The sequence below is a fragment of the Xiphophorus hellerii genome, chromosome 12, assembly GCF_003331165.1.
Source record: "Xiphophorus hellerii strain 12219 chromosome 12, Xiphophorus_hellerii-4.1, whole genome shotgun sequence".
Lineage (NCBI taxonomy): Eukaryota > Metazoa > Chordata > Actinopteri > Cyprinodontiformes > Poeciliidae > Xiphophorus > Xiphophorus hellerii.
Window position 1 is genome coordinate 16,042,309 of NC_045683.1, and position 17,155 is coordinate 16,059,463.

General features: G+C 38.1%; 3 protein-coding genes across 3 annotated transcripts; 1 reads left to right on the forward strand and 2 right to left on the reverse strand.

The window, feature by feature from the left end:
- Window positions 1–1,525: 1,525 nt before the first annotated feature.
- zcchc8 (zinc finger, CCHC domain containing 8) lies at window positions 1,526–7,521 on the reverse strand. Its single transcript, XM_032578316.1, has 14 exons — window positions 7,284–7,521; window positions 7,120–7,162; window positions 6,957–7,031; window positions 6,572–6,674; window positions 5,310–5,387; window positions 5,116–5,219; window positions 4,836–4,901; window positions 4,695–4,755; window positions 4,456–4,592; window positions 4,189–4,331; window positions 3,965–4,068; window positions 3,668–3,754; window positions 2,783–2,903; window positions 1,526–2,686 (listed from the first exon to the last, which is right to left on the reverse strand). The coding sequence occupies exons 1-14, from the start codon at window positions 7,504–7,506 to the stop codon at window positions 1,890–1,892; spliced, it is 2,142 nt and encodes a 713-aa protein (XP_032434207.1). The 5' UTR covers window positions 7,507–7,521; the 3' UTR covers window positions 1,526–1,889.
- A 205-nt stretch (window positions 7,522–7,726) lies between these two features.
- Window positions 7,727–10,404, forward strand: LOC116729655 (uncharacterized). Its single transcript, XM_032578328.1, has 6 exons — window positions 7,727–7,738; window positions 7,965–8,010; window positions 8,104–8,192; window positions 8,345–8,474; window positions 8,596–8,729; window positions 9,196–10,404. Exons 1-6 carry the CDS (start codon window positions 7,727–7,729, stop codon window positions 9,970–9,972), a joined length of 1,188 nt encoding a protein of 395 aa, XP_032434219.1. The 3' UTR covers window positions 9,973–10,404.
- Window positions 10,405–11,204: 800 nt separating this feature from the next.
- Window positions 11,205–16,578, reverse strand: rsrc2 (arginine/serine-rich coiled-coil 2). Its single transcript, XM_032578317.1, has 10 exons — window positions 16,451–16,578; window positions 15,065–15,206; window positions 14,768–14,808; window positions 13,627–13,790; window positions 12,956–13,087; window positions 12,732–12,848; window positions 12,493–12,578; window positions 12,148–12,407; window positions 11,971–12,060; window positions 11,205–11,882 (listed from the first exon to the last, which is right to left on the reverse strand). Exons 1-10 carry the CDS (start codon window positions 16,454–16,456, stop codon window positions 11,697–11,699), a joined length of 1,224 nt encoding a protein of 407 aa, XP_032434208.1. The 5' UTR covers window positions 16,457–16,578; the 3' UTR covers window positions 11,205–11,696.
- Window positions 16,579–17,155: the final 577 nt, after the last annotated feature.

A 17,155-nucleotide genomic window follows, 5' to 3' on the forward strand; every position in this document is an offset into this window, starting at 1 on the left:
AAAATTGAATGTAAAAGTTGTTTTTTTAAAAATAACTTTATACATATTACAATTTCATAAATAGTTGATGTTTTTAATTAAATTAGAACCCGGTGTTACAGTTTATCCTAAATTCGCTTTATTTCTCAGCCTTCCCAGTTAAAGTCAGGGGGCGGGACTAATACTGATTTAGACATACAGTAAACAAGGTAACTGGTTTGTAGTTAAGTGTGCAGATTAAGCAATCAGATATGAAGTTTAAATACTTCATGTATGCCAGTGTTTGTCAAACCTGGTCCTCAAGGCACACTGACTTGCATGTAGACGTTTCCCTGCTTCAACACACCCCATTCAGATGATTGCAATTCAGCAAAAGCCAGTTAATCAGCCATCAATTGAAATCATGTGTGCTGAAGCAGGGAAACGCAAGGCAGTGTGCCTTGAGAACCATGGTTGAAAAACACTGATATATGCAATTTATTTTAAGAGATTTAACAATTAAATTCCACATTTAATAATATTTACCAATTTTATATTTATTCAGTTGTCCAGATTTAATAGCCATATTTTCTAGTTTTGAATTTAAATTTTATTAAACCACAATGGCATGCATGTGGAAATAACCAGCACCAGATTTTATACTTGAGCTACTGACAGCCAAAGTTAGCATAATCACCCTTCCTGTTGGTCATAAATACAAAGGGGTTCTTGAGATGACCTCTAGAAAAAAAGGAATAATTTAAAAATACTATCATTTATTGCTTCAAAACATAAAGACATACAATTAAAAATGTTTTATATGTTAGTCTGTGCCACCGTTCTGAGATGTTGGACCTCAGCCACCCTATGGAGGAGAGTGGTTTCAGCTGCTTGCATCTCACTGCTTTCAGGAAGAATCCATGTTCTCCTGGCCACAACTGTTGGTTATGTAGACCCTTTAGTTCTTCACTCTCCATTCTACTTGTAAGACAAGAACACATTTAAACGTATCCACCTGTTGCAAAAACAGACCCCTGACCTGGTGGTATCAGTAGACCTTTTTGTGGTTGTGAGCTGTTTCACAAAATACTTTTACTTTGAAAAAGAAAATTAAGGACAGGCTCAGAGGTCACTATAAGGACTATGTACTTGTATCCCTTCTGGTGTATGAACACCTTGAGAGCCCCAGTAATTGAGCTGAAGAGTTTTCCTGGGGTGAGAGATGTCTCTTCAACCACCCTCTCTGATAAGACATCAGGGACGTCAAACTCCAGTCCTCAAGGGCCACTGTTCTACAGTTTTTAGAAGTGCCACTGGTACAAAACACTGGAATGAAATGGCTTAATTACCTCCTTCTTGTGTAGATCAGTTCTCCAGAGCGTTGCTAATGACCTAATTATTCTATTCAGGTGTGGTGCAGGAGAGGCATATCTAAAAGTTGCAGGGCAGTGGCCCTCCAGGACTGGGATTTGACTCCTGTGGGATAGATGGATAATCTGTTTCCCTGTGGCAAAAATCTGGAATGGTCAATAAGATTTCTATGACACATGCCAAGCATGACTGGTGGTCCAGTTTCTTTGCTTTGTAACCATTTATTCATCCCAGTAAAAATGTAGACAAAGTAGTAAAGTAAAGGCAGAAAGTGAGAACACAAGCATGTTTACTTAAGACCTTCAAAGCAAGCCAAATTTGACAAGACAAAAAGCCACTTAAACATGACCATATAAAAATTAAACACTATACAGATTTACATTAAAAAAAAAATAAAGCATACAAAAAGGTAATGTTACTGCAGCAGAAATTTAAACTGTGCCTTGTAGCCTTACAGATGACCTGGCCAAAAACAAAAAAAAATGATCAAGTTTAGTGAGGAAGAGAAATTTTGGTTTTAAAATGTCCATGTTGTGTTCTGAATCAATGTGACAAACATTTCATTTTCTCTTTGACAAGCTTCGAGGGGAACCTTTTAGTAAGTCTCTGATTTTCAGATACGTTCCAGTGGCTTCAGCTACTTCCGTGTATTCAGGAGTGTCTTCAAATTGAACAATGCCAGCTGCAAATTTGCTCCTATGAGGAACAGCTATGATCTTCTCATGACTAAACAAAACATCTCCAGCCCCGTCATTTGGGATCTCTGCATTTGGGCTGTCAGGGCTGTCATCTTGGAGTCTGACAGACTCTACATCGGGGCTCTGAGGACTTTCATCCTCTACTTTTATGGGCCGATAGATTGGAGTTGAACTCTCTTGTACAGCCGGTTTCATTTGATTCTCACTGTCACAGCAAGATTCCGCAGGTCTCACCGTGTCTACCGTCTCATCAACATCTTCCATTTCCGTGTCAATGTGTGCTGGTGTGGAAGCAGTGGGCGAACTGGAAACAGGTGTACCTAAAGCCGGTGTCTCACTGTCACTACTCGTGGCTGTGTCAGCATTTTCCAGAGCTGCCCAGATCAACCTTTGCTGCTCTTCTAGTTCCTCCAGAGTCAGATCGTCTTCTGCTGCCTCAACAGTCTCATCTGCTAGCTGCACTTCCCGTCTCTGCAGAGCTGGAGAGCCGTTGGTGGGAGTTGGTGGAGGCGTCCCTTTAGGGAGAGGTGGGCGAGTAGGCGTGGAGGGAGGAGTGCCCACAGGTAATGGAGGAGGTGAGCTGTAGCAAGGGGAGCCTGGAGGTAGGGGTGGTTGGAACTGGAAGTCACCAGATCGATATGAATATGGTGTCCCTGGATCTGGGAAAAGCACAATGGAATGACTATTATTCTGCATTTCAAGTTAAGTTTCGATAAGGCGTAAGTGAACATCAATTCTGGGAAATGTTGCAGTACCTGATTCAATGTCCATATCCGAGCTCCTGTCTGAGTTTTGATCTGGGCTAGACTTAGTCTTCTTCCTGAGATGAGGGGATGAGTCGAACTCTTGTCGCCTTTTGTTGCAGGAGCCACCAGGCTGTTGGCAAAGAAAACTGAGATTTTAGGTACTCTGATCAAGCAGTGCAGCCAAAAACAAGTTCCTCACAAAGTCAATAATGTTTTCCAATTCAGAGTATAGCTGGACAGTACATAAAAATGTATCAGGTAAGGGTTTCATATCAGGCAATATCGATGATTATTGATTAGGTTTTTTTATTTGAATATCTGAAATACTGCTAAACCGGTCACATCACCTCTCCGGTTTTATCCACAATTTGTTTTTAAGTTGTTGCACTTCTTCTCTCCTTTCACTCCACATTGTTGTTTTTCCATTTTTAAGCAGTTATGAGGCACGATGGCGAGACCTGAAACTGCTGCTGCGCAAGCTACTCAGCAGGTTGTTACTAGGTAACCATAGAGAGAGTGAGCTGCTAGGTAACTGATGCGTGAGTAAGTTAGTTAATGTCATCAACCTTGCTTAACTGGCTGTGAGATGGTAAGCAGCTAAAGCCTTTTCGCTGCCTACATCTCCCAGGATGCTCTGCAGCTCTGGATCAGATTTCAGTGAAATTACTGAACATTCTAACTGACGTTAAAGATCACGTGTCTACCGTGATATATGTGATGATTTATTATCCAGCCCTATCAAAGAGTCTTCCTTTTAAAAGCTTTATGCTATTGGTGTCCTTATGTTGTAGAAAGTTGATGCAGACATTGCATGAAAACGTACAGAAGAACTGGATGATTTGATATTGTTGAGTTTGGACATAAAGAATGAAAAGTCAAAACTCTAAGCATTACCTTAGGGAAGTTATTGGACAGGTAGGCTGCATAGTTTTGCTTCATGTGGCTGGTCTGCATTGGAATCGAACCGTAATGCATAAACTCCTGTAAATCAGACAAGAATATAACTTTTTAAAAATGCAGAGCAATTACACCAGATCTATCCCAAACTTCCAAATTTAATAAAACTATGCAGTCAATGCAATAATGGATATCTAGAACAGAGGGGTTTTTTTTCAAATTCAAGACTACAGTACCTACAGATTTAAAAAAATTAGCGCTCAGTATATAGCATTTGGTTTGAAATGTACTTACATCTTTAGTTTGATGTGCAGGCACGTTAAAGCCAGGGAAATCCACCAGTTTGGAAACATCGTAAGAAACGTTTTGTGAAGTGCTGCCGACATCATCATTTGATACTACAAAAACAGGAGAAAAAACTTTGTGATAAGGTCCAAATTTTGTGCAACCAAAATACATGTTTTAATAAAACAAAAAGAAAAACAGACGGAAAACATGATTACAAACAGAAAACATACCATTTCCATCATAGAGTGATAAGCCAGAGTCTTCCATCTCTGCCTCTTTGAGCCAACCTGGTGGATAACCCAGCTGCCTCATCCGATAAATTAGAGGAGGGAGGGTGTTACCGGCTACTCCCAGTGCTGCTAACAGCTCCTCGCTGTTTAGAAATTAAAATGAAACATAATTAATTCATAAATATAAACAAATATGCGCTGTCTGATTTTACTGGAAGTTGTGTGTGATCGTTGTTTCTTTTGGTTTGCACAAATTATCAATCCTACCTTAAGACTCCAGGTTTGAATTTTCCGAAGCGCTCCTCGACTTCATCAGCATGGTAACGCTGGTTGCTCTGAGTGACCTGGCTTGAGTTCTGATTAAATGCTTTTCTTCTTTCATTTATCGCAGCCATATCTTTAGGCTAGGGAGGGGACAAAGTATAAATGCAGAAAATTAAGTAGTGGTTTTTCATGTTGAGAGTTTTACTTGGATTTCTGCCATATTAGTAGCTCCAGTCGAGTACCTGGGGACAATCTCTGAGCTGATGAGCGCTGGAGCCACAGTTGAAACACATAGACTTGGGTCTGTGAAAATAATCATGCCACAAATGTAAGCATTTTAGTAGACGAATTTGAAAACTTTAGAAATAATTTAAGTCTTTTACCTTTTGTTTTTAATTTCCATTTCTAGTCCATCTGTTCCAATAACTTGGTTATAAACCTGCTGGTAGCTGTGCAACAGTTCAGGAAGATGTACTACTTTTTAAAAAGTTTTTTTATCAAATATACTTTGATACAACAGTTTAAAGATATTTGGTGAATAGTCATTTATTGCTTTTTTTCTGTCTTAGGTTTTTCTTGAAACCCAAATGACATTCAAAGCATCTAGAAATAAGCTGAATAAAATCCCTGGGAAAATTGCTAAATAATCCATTTCAAAGATACGTTGGAACGTCCCATCCATCAGTCAGCTGGGGGTTTTCATTCACCAGAGGCTGTCCAAGTTTGTCAACACTGAAGGTAGAAAAATATAAAACACTCCCAACAACCTAAGAGACAAAATAGTACAATAATATAAAATTCTCCTTTTCTTATGACAGCATGTTCTGCTTTATGTGGAGATAAATTTAGGCACTTACTTTAAAGGCTTCTGTTGTAGTTCTCACACTACTGGAAGACAACTTATCAGGATCTTCATCCAACGCAAAAGCTGAATTCTTCAGAAAGTGAAACATGTTTCAGTGGAAGTTTATTTAAAGGGATATGTCCGGATTTTTAAAGTAAAGTTTAAAAGGTTAAAAGCAGCCAACACCTCCCCTGCAGTAGATTATCATTTCAGCATCTTCATTTAGCATAAATCTGTATTAGTTGGACTATGAGACTGAAACTAATGGCTTGCAGTGACACCTGAGAGGCACCAAAAGCCAAATTGACTTTTGGTGTATAAATAACTCCAAACTCAAAAATGTCATGGCGGTTTATACAAGTGCTACTTTATGAGCCTTTAAGTCGTTGGCATGTTTGCATTGGGCTGTAATTTGAAAAGCCAATGATTATTTACACAGTAAATTATTTACATAATATGAAACATGCCAAAGTTGGAACTAGTAGAGCAAAGTAATTGGTTTGCAAATTAACTACATTTCCAATAAGCACACATTTAAAGACATGTCCCTACAAAACTCTGGCACTTGTTTCACAAAGATTAATATGTGGTTTCAACAACCTGGTTCAAGCACAAAGAACACCCTACATTGTAGTTGGGCTACAACCAAACAACAAGAAAACAACTTTGGAAGAAGCCCCAGACTTAACACATTGTATTTGCATTTTGTTATGATAGGTAATTTATTAGTTTATGACATCTCTGTTTTCATCCGTGACTGGAGTCTGAAACAGAATATAGCCTCTTAAACATATACAAATGCACAAAAAAAATTATTGCCAAGTAAATTTATAAGCAAATTAAAAGCGAATTAAACTACATTTTACATTCTATATCTGTAAGGCTCAAAGATATTCCTGGTCTGACCATGACACAAAGGCAGCCAGCTGTCTGCATTCCTCCTTACGATGATCCTAAAACTCAAGCCTGGTGATGTTTGCCGCTAAGATGAAGGTGCAGCTATTGTGGTTCTCCTTTGAAAGTGTAAAAAATAATAACCATCTGTGAGAAATACTTTACTTTTACCTAAAAATGCATTTTGAAAAGTCACACCATTAACCCATGCAAAGCAAAATGGCTTGCAGGAAAAACTTGGATATTAAAATGGATATGCTGATTTACCACAGGTAAGATATCGACGGCTTATAACTCTCTAGCATAACCACACTTTAGAAATCCCTGGACTATCCCTTTAAAACACAATTTTGAAAATACAATAAATTTCTAGGTAAATACCTGCGGTTTCATGTGAAACACTGATATCTTCTTTTCATTGTCTGGTTTCTGGTGCTTCAAAATGACACTGCAGACGCAGTCTTCGATTTCTTGGCGACATTGTCTTGAAGAGAAACATTATTTAGTATTCATTTTTTCCACCTTTGTTTTGAGCTGTTCAATCTGAACACAAACCTTTTTGTTTCATTAAAATGTCAAAATGCATCTATTGGCTAACATCTACAGAAGCCACCAATCATGCAAAGGAACATCGACTCTACATCTATTTTTTCCAGTAAATATTATTTAAAAGTACAGACATAACCAAAAATACACACAAGTTGGTTTCTACTTGACTGTTTCCCATCTTACTGAGCCCCTCTGAACGGTGCAACATTGAACTTACTTTGATATAATGTTGTTGGTGAAGAGGATCTGAAGAAGTGGCCCGTCGATGTTTACATCTCCCACTGTGATGCCGCTGTAAAGGCAGGTAGAAATAATGTGCCTTTAGTTAGGTTTCGTTTTAACTAAAGTGGACACACTCAGGTTTACAATTAGAAGATTACCTCGGTCGTGTCAGGATATTGAGCTTCCGTCTTAACACTTTATGTGAGCTAAACGTTAAAGAAATAGAGAGAGACACGCAGCGAAAACAATTGCATATTTTACAGCTCGAGAGCCTGCAGTTGGGGCTAATGATAGCAAACATGCTACACTGACGCAAGGATATTCTCCTCAGAAAGCCTCTCGATATTATCTTCACACTCTTCCAGCCTGCTCCGGAGCTCGCTCGCCTCTTCGTTTTCTCCATCGTCCTCTGTGAAGTGAATGTGTCTTGAGACCGGTGGAGCAGAGTCCTCCAGTTGCTGGAAAAGCTCACTGTCTCCGAAATCAACGTCGGCCATTTTTAGCCTTTCAGCGCTAAACGGAAGTTCAGTAATGAAACGAACCATTTTGTGCGTTCATTGGTTATTTCCCTGTCACGTGTTAGGAACTAGATTCGCTCATTTAATCCCACAGTCACGTATTTCAGGTTAACAGACGTCAAACAATGTGAAACAATCTTGTTTTTTCATCCATTAATAATAGAAAGTCAAATTAAACGCTTAACAGACTTCACACAGTGCAAGTATCTAATTCTAATGGTTGCTAAGGCTATCAGAGCAAACTGCTATGGGTCTCTTGGTAGCAATGCATGCCACATTCTTCAGAATTTTGTTTAAAAAAATTTGACAAAAAAAAAGTTGATTCATGTTTGTCTGCTGTACTAATTGCAGCCTGATAGTTTTGCAGCTGTTAAAGTAAAATATTATCTTCCAGTTGGTGGCGGCAGTGCGTCAAAACATCTATTGCTAACCACCATTAAACAAGTAGAAGAAGAAGAAAGAACGGCATCCTGCCCACCCGCCAGGAAGAAGAAGAAGAAGAAGAAGAAGAAGAAGAAGAAGAAGAAGAAGGTAAACATACAATTGATGCGCCACATAATGCCAGCTTGAGAAAAACTATTTATTTGCTTGTAGTTATGTCAAGCTGTTCACCTGCCCCGTTAGCTTTACCGCAGTGGGAAGGAGGCTGTCGGAAAATTCGTTTTATTTACTTAGTGAATCCAACATCGTTCAGATTGAGCAGCTGTCTGCAGGTAAAATCTTCTGATCTTGTCGCGTACTTTGATTAAGATTTAGTTAAAGTCAATATCTAAACTTTAAATTTGTGTTACAATTGTCAAACACACATTTTTATATTAACTGCAGTCAAATAACATAATTCCGTGTTTCGTTTCCTTTATGCCAGGATTCAGTAATTCCACTGTATTTAGGAGCTGATCTCCTGTCCAATACTGACATCCGGGTGGAAAACCATCCCAGGTACCATGCCAAATTTGCCAAGAAAGGACTTGCCACTAAAGTGCACTTTTCCTCAGGTAAAATGTTTTACTGATCATATTAAAGTCCAATGGGAATCTCAACACCATGGCTATTGCAGTGTTGGCTATTATTATCTTACTTTATTTAACCTATTTTATTGTTGTGTGTTTGTTGCAGCTTTCAGATTCCAGGGATTGAGGGTTCCTGCTGCAAATAACAGCTTGTGGTTTTACAGCATTCAAGGACTTTTCCGCTTAGCCTTTGAAATATACAATAAGCAAGAGCAGCTTGCAGTGTTGGAGAATTTCCAGGTACAAATGCATGCACATTAACCTGATGATATTAGATTATTTTCTACAGTTTTGGTCATAATTTTACGTAAAGTAAAAAGTGAGCCATTTCTTTGAAACTACCTGAGTATCTTTCACCAAATATAAGTTGGGATATGTTTATATTTGAACCTGTGTAGCTTAGAGAAAATCTGCAGTGTCTTTAGATGTTAGTATTAAAAATAATTAAAAGCCCAAAATTATATTTACTTAAGGATAGGAGTATGTACATTTCTTACAAGATATGCTTGTGTAGATTCTCAGTTGTTTTGGATGTGACACTCCTAGGGAAGTGGACTTTTCTTGTTTCCTGAAGACGTTTCATGTCTCAACCAAAAGACTTCTTCAGGGGTGAAACATCTTCAAGAAACAAGAAGAGTGGCTTCTGTGTCATCTGACTCTTACTGGACATGTTTAATATATAATTCAGATTGTCTTTTTGTCGCAGGATGTCTGGAAATCACAGATAAACAAAAGCCCACTGGAAATGAATTACAGCCTCAATCTGCAGCTTGACAATCCAGCGTCTCCAAGCGTGGCTGACAGAGATTTGGAAATACCTGGACATGATTTTAGCCATATTAACGGGAACGTCATGCATGCATCTGCTGAAGACACAGCTGATACAGCAGCAGATCATGATTATTGTACTTTCACCAAACAAAGCTGCCAAACTGAGCAGATCCATCCCGCTGTAGCTGCTCTCAGAGAAAAACTGCACCACTTGGATGACCAACTCCGCTCTCCCCCTCAAGGCCGCACAGATCGCCTGGAAACTATGTTGCTGCTCTTAGAGAAGATTGATCGATACATGACTGGTAGCCTAGATGAAAAGGATGCGACTGAAGCTGTGTTAGCACTACTGAACGCTGAAGACTGGACTAAAGACTCTGTGTATTCGAGTTACATGCTTACTTGTATAGGACGGTGGCTTGGACAGCAGTTTCATGCAGCCAACAGCAGCATCAGCCAGAAAGTAGAGAGTTTTAAAGTTCAGCACATCGAACAGATCAGTGATTTACCACCTGCAGAGGAGCTGGCTGCAGAACTGTTTCCAGAGGCTATGCAGACACTGCTGCTGCACTGGATGGGCTTGTGTGATGAGTCGACTGAAGGAAAGAGACGCAGCGAATATCCAATCCTGCTTCTTATTCTGGAGTTCGCGAACCATAACCTCATTACCGGTGTCGCTCACGTGCTCTACTCAACTCTTATATGTAAATGAGAGAGGATTTCCATAGAGCTACCAACATAATACCTGCACAACTCTTATAGATGGCATTTTTGTGTAAATCACTTCTGTCCAAAGGATAAATCATTTCCAGTCCTAAATTTGCAGGATCATTGTAGGTTATAGTTTGGTTTATCAACTGTCTATGAAAACATTTCATTCATAGAAATACTTTACTATTGTTTAGAACATAACTTGATTTTGGCAAAACATAAGTTGCACCTATATGGTCTTTTTTTTTTGTTATTTTGCATCAAAGAATAGGAAGTAATTTTTCCAAGTCCCAGAGTTTTGCATTAGCCCACAATAATTGTCCTCAAACTCTGCTTTATTTGAATACTTATCCTAATATTGCGCACAATATTAGGAGAAAGTGGGATATCTTGTTGCACTGACTTAAATAAACAAATACTCAACTAAACCATATTGATATCTTTTCGCATTGGATTAATTGTAAACATAGTCCACAAAAAGTGAGTAATCTGTGCTGCTCCTGCTTAGAAAAATTTTTTTTAATCTCAATATGGTTTTACTGAAAAAATTGCATCTGGCTACACCTGCTCATTTGGCAAAGAAACAAAACAGTGTTGTTTATCAAGTGGTTCTAAAACATTTTATACTAAATTGAACCATAAACATCACCATATTTTAGAGGCATAGGGCGCCTGAATCCATGGCACTTTATTCAACAACACAGTTAAAGTAAATGGTCTTTTACTTTATGCAACTCTTTATCAAGTCCAGAGAACTCCAAAGTGCTTCACACTACATTTATTCACAGACTGATGGTGGCAAGCTACTGGAAATCAGCCAGTTACTCCAGTTCTGCTTTTCTTTGGGATATTATCTGGGTTGACTAATGGTTACATTTTAGTTATTTAGTAACCTTTTGGGGAAAAAAAAGAAACATCTAGTAGTAGCTTTACTGTACCCTACTTTTTACTTCTACTTGACTGATATTAGTTTGAAGTACATTTACTTGAGTACAACTTATAGTTACCTCACTCAGTGAGGTAACAAACCTGTTCATAAACATGTGCTCATATATAAGTGACCATCAATTTTTTCCCCAAGACACAGTAATGTAGGAGAATCTGCTGTTTGGTCAACAAATATAAAATAGAGGCTCAGAACTGTTCAAAGGACAATTTATCATTCACCCATGACATCAATGCAACACATTATCAACTGAATGTGGTTTTGTAAAACACAAAGTGATGCATGAAACCTTTTTCAACACAAAATTTATTATATGAATGAGTGAAACATTTCAAACTCATTTCTATCCAAAGCAGTCAAGTAGACAAGTGTTTATAACAACCCATGATTGATTTTCCCCAATGACAAGTGAAGATGGGGAATTCCGAAAATGCTACTGTGTCCTTTGCTAAATGAATGTAAACAGCATCAACTTAAACCACATCGTACTCCGACAACCACACATCAATATATTTGTTTTTCATAAAAAAGAATCACATTATTAAAAGGAAATATCTACTTCACCTTCGCAACCACCTGTCAAGATAACTCCTCCTTTTTCGCCGCAGATGTAAAGATTAATAAACGCTGAGACAAACTCAGCGTCTTACTATATACACGTTACAATTTATGAGGCTTTTGTCTATAAATAATATACAGATTCAGAGCAACATCCATGCAAGCTCGAGGGCTGGCAATGAATTATGTGATGAGATGAGGACGAGTGCCGAGGTTTGGCACTAGATGGAATCCATCCCACGAGAGAAAGAGGAGGAAAAGCCTAGTCCCATTCCTCTCTGGGTGTGTGTCTGAGATCGAGCCATCTCGTACTGAACATCGAGGTTCTTGAACATCTCCTCTTGCTTCTGAAGAGTCTTTAAGCCTTCATCGTTGAGTTGTTTGGTAGCTTCTGCATCATCCTCACCCTGCAAACACACAAAGGGTAAAATATCCTGTTACTCTAAACTAAAACTCAAAAAGTGGTTAAAATATGAAAGAAAGTAAGAGGTTTACCTTAATGCCCATTAGCTTGCGAAATTTAACATTCTGGTCCTTGTTTCCAAAGTTTAGTTTCTCCCACAACTCAGCAGTTTGTGACTTTTCCTTAGAAAGTACAAAACCAAAATATAAGTATTTTGGTAAGCAATCATTGTCAAATATATTCACAAGTTTCCAGAAAAACAAACGTACCCCGTCCTTCTTCCCCTGCCATAGCATTTTCCTCTTTTTCTCCTGTTCTGCAAACTTCATGGGGTTGACAGCAGAGGGGTTGTAGTAACTGGGCACAGCGATGCCAGTCTCTGCGAGGGTTTTAGCTTGAAGCGCTGCCATCTGTGCAGCCATGGCAATCTGAGGAGTGACCTGCGTCCCAGAGGCCAGAAGGGCAGCCACGTTCAGGCCAGGGTTCGAGGCAGCAGCCGCAGCAGCAGCTGCAATGGGGGCGGCCACAGCTGAGGACAGAACGATGAGCATTAGCACCAGAATCTGAACAGAAAGATAAACATTGTGAACACTTACTCAGCAATAATACATCACCTGCAGCCATTTCCTGCTGTTGCTGCTGCTGTTTCTCCAACATTTCTTTCTCTTTCTGCTCTTGTAGTTTCTTGGCTCTCTCTAGTCTGGAAAGAAAAATAAAAAAAACATTGACCTAATTTTCTCTTTTGTTTAAATTAAATCACATGATTCTCGAGTCTGTATAAGAACTACACGCACAGAAGCCTCAGAACAAACTCTTGCGAATTTACATTCAATTAACAAAAACATTCCTTTACCTTCTGGCTAAAGCCTCTTGTGCATCCATTGCTGTGTTTCGCCCACGGAAGACCAGTGGACTAACAGACCTGCTTAGACTCTTTCTGTGCACTTTTTCGACCTTCTTCTTTCGCTCCCTGAAGCAATAATCAATGGAAAATTAGGAAGAATAGTTTGGGTACCTCCACTCTCCTGCCCAAATGTGTAAAAGTTACAATAAATAATTTGATTTTAGAACACTCACTTGCTTTTGCTACGACTTCTGCTGTGGTGACGATGTTTGGTTCTGGAACCTGAACGAGACCTGGCTTTCTTCTTCTTGTCCCGGCTGCGCGATCTGGACCGCCGCTGATCCCTGCTTTTGCTGTGATGCAGTCTGCAGTAAAAAATAAAAATAAAACAAATTACTGTATATTAACTGTAAACAAACACAAATCCAAGAGATTACACAAATACAGCCATAATTTTATTAGAGTTGCCACTAAAGATCATTTATTCTATCGATTATTTTGTTGACTACTTGATTAGGTTACTTTAGACCTAAACCTGCCAGTGATATAAACAATTAAGGGCTTAACTGCATGGCCCTAGCAAAGTTCATTAACTGTCAGAATAAACTGAAAAACATGGTGAAAGAGGAAGTCTGGCACCATGGTTTTTGTATGTTTCCACTATAATATCCACATCAAATATTATTTATTTTATTTTGCAGCAGTAAATGACAAAGTCTTTCTAACAGCAAACAAGCTGTTGGTTTTGTCTCAAACATGACGGCCCGTTCAGAGACAGTTTGTAACTCACAGGAAATATTTTGGGTGAAGAAAAAACAAATCCATAATCCATAGCATTTCTCTCTTCTCTGTCACAAGACAAATCGCATGTGAAAAGAGCTGCTTACTTATCAGTCGGACTAACCTCTCTCTTGAGTGTGACCTGGACAAGCTCCGCCCCTTCGAAGACTTCCTTTCCTTCCGCCTGGATCGGTCCTCTCCGTTCTCTGCTGGATGTCTCTCCTGCTCTTGATGATCGTCTGATTTTCTGTGAGATTTTGATGGCTTCTCTGAATCCCTTTTTCGTGCCTGTTTTAAGAAGAAGTTGTCTCTTTCAGGAAAATAGTGCAACAAAAAGAGTTAGTACCATGGCTTAGAGCAAAAGGTTTGTAAAAAAAAAAAAAATCTGACAAGACGAATTGACCTTGTCATTTCGAAACCCATCTTTAAAAAACAACAACATAATTCTCAGATCATGACTGTATAAGTGGGTATTTCTGAGTATGCACTGTTTTGGCTGCACTGATAAGGAGACCAAAGAATAGCAACAGTAACAAATGAAGCCAGCATTTCTGGAACTTTTTGCTAGATTTGATGACGTGCATGCAAATGTTAAATTCTGACTATCAAGGCAGAAACTTCGAATTAGTGCTAAAAATCCATTAACAATTCAATGAAACCTAAACACTCTGAACTGGACCAACTTAAAGGTTAAAATAGGGATGGGCATCCAACTGATTTTGTGTTTAAGTTTAAAGCATTTTGAGATTCAGTGAATGCCCATTCCTAGCTGCAAGAGATGACAGAGTTAATGCCACTTTTTCTACAAACATTGTGAGACAAATAGGAGTTTGAATGGCTGATAGTTACCTGTCCCAGTAGTAGGCATATTATTTTGCTATGTCAGCAGGGTCCTCTGTTCAGTCTCTTCGTGCATTAGCACGCTGAGTATGATTTATTGTAGAAATGTTATCATGTGATCTCCACACAGGATTTAACAAAAATAAAAGAAAAAAAAAGCTATTTTTCACCAATTTATATGTTTACAATAATCACAGATATCCAAGGACACAAGCTTCCTGCGATACATGTGAGCATTAAGAGCGCAAAAAATATCCTTTTGACATGAGCCTGTAGTCCTTTTTTTTTTTTGTTCTGAGCTTTTCTATCATACAAATGTTGAACTTAGGCACCAAATACTCACCATGACCTAAAACTAGCAACTATGGTGCTTTACAATCAAATTAAAAATGTTTTTCATTAAATTAAATGAATATATTAATTACCTCTTTGCTCCTGCTCCGACTTCGTCTGTATTTTCTGTCACCTAGAAAAGACAGAACGCAGTTTTCCCAACTGATCAGAATATAAATAAGGGAACCCATTTGGCAACAATTGCATAACAATCCCACATACAGAATGGCTTTGAGGGGAATAGACAACTATGTAACATGCTTACATAACAATATATTTTAAGTAACTTTAGGCATTTAAAGAAACTTTACTGATAATATTTTGGAATCTAATGGCCAGCTGTGTAAAACCTTTCTAGTAGAGACTATGTACCTTTTCTAAGCACTTACGTTTTCGTTCCCTGGAACGTGACCTTGACCGTGAATGGTGATGTTTGGAGAATCGGGGAGACCTAGAAGATTCCATGCTGTGCTTTCTTCTGTGATGAACTGGAGAACTTGATCTGTTCAACTCTGCAGAGTCGTCGCTTGCCTGAAACAAATGGGTCGATAAGTAAAACCAGCAGCAGATCAATCTATTTACATAGAATAGACTCCAGAGTAATACAATAACCTAAAGTGCTGACAGAACAGAAATAATGGCAGTACCGTAAATATTAAAGGGTTTGCTTTGCTCTTATCACTCTCTTTATTTTACTTGAGTTTTTCATCACGATCAATTCCTGTGATATTTTCCATATATTTAATAATCTTAACTAGGTCATCGTCACTGTCTCACGCTAAATCTCAAAATGTCAGTTTAATAACTCATCTGCCGAATAAAAACCTGCCAGATTCCACTAAAAATGGAAAATACTGGAACCATCAATTTCAACTCTTATTTAAAATTTTTAGATTAAGATTTGGGCTTGACATAGTGTTTTATTTAAAAAGGAACACATGCTGAACACAACTTTGTTTTCATGCAGTTGATTCTCTGTTTCTGTTTGTTTAATTGACTGACAACAGCATAACAGGGCCGTTAATAATTATTATATTAACCAAAAACGCAGAATATTAAACACATTATTGAAATAAAACTTTGTTTTTAAAAGTTTGGGTCACAAACTATCAAACTTTTCCATCTGAATTTAGTGACATGACTCCAAAACTTTCAGCCTTTAAAATGTCTTAAACATTTAAATTTCAGGCTGCATACACAGTCTTAGTATCGATTTAGAGTTTTTTGGGGTGCCCTTATATATGAATTAATTTGTTTAGACAAACAAAAACATAAAAGAAACTGTCAACACACCTATTTAATGGATAACAAATGTCCAGATTTTAGTCCAATATGACACATTCACTAAAAATAAAATCCATTATCTCAAAACACACATCATGAACATATTACAGGTACTAAGCCTTTTCCAGCTAGCGGTACAGTGCGTATTTATTTAGACCTGAATGGCGTTTTATTAGGCTAACTTTACAGTTGCAGCCAGAACAATTACATATTTAAGTACACAACTCATTGCTGTACATTTTAGCGTGTGCTAATTGGCTGGTTCACTTAGTTTCAAAGCCGTAATTTGGGAAAGAGAAGTTAAATATGTGCTAACAGCTCATATTTTTTTTCTATAGCCAGTAGCCATGATGTCGCTAGGCTAACAACCATCGACCGTCGCCATCTTTAAGAAAAAAAATCTGCACCATATAGTACATTTTTACCAATATTTTTTGTTAAAACCGCTTCTGTTGAGCACATATTAATGTAGTTGATGTATTAGTACTTACCGACATAATCCGGGATCACCAATTTATATGGAATAAATCCTTTTTGAAGCGGTTCAACGCAAAACGGTAGAGGACTTTACTTCCAGCCAGGTCGATGTGTTCCTCAGCTAGCTACTGTGCTGGGTTGCCAGTTTGAACCGTCAATATGCTTTCATTGCACTAAAATCGTCAGTGTTGTTAAAGAATGCATAGAAACGGGATCATTAGAAATGTTTAAAACATATGTTTGCAAGTAATATGGATATAAATATACTGGGTATTTATTCCACTGACGAAACAAATAAAATAAGTCCTTAAAAAACCGCTGAAAAGGTTTTTGCATTTGAGCACTAATGCCCTTCGACAGCAGTGTTTGACATAATACGTCTAATTTATTTTTTATAATGCTGTTGTATGTCAAGGTAAACTGATTAGATAGAGAATAAAAAAAGTATTGGATGTAATGAAAAGGTTACTTTTGTAAATACAACTGTGTAAATCAAACCTGGCAACGCGGAATGGGCGACATTGCTTTTTACCCTGTAACGATTTCAACAGGCTCAAATAAGGCTTCACATTAATTATATTTTTAAACGAATTCCCTTCGACATATTGGAATGTATACATTAAACACATTCAAAATTAAAGTCTGTGTCGGTGTCTGGATAATGAACTAATATCATTATTAAATAAGCATTGCTTTTCGTGAGCTGTTTGAGAAGATGC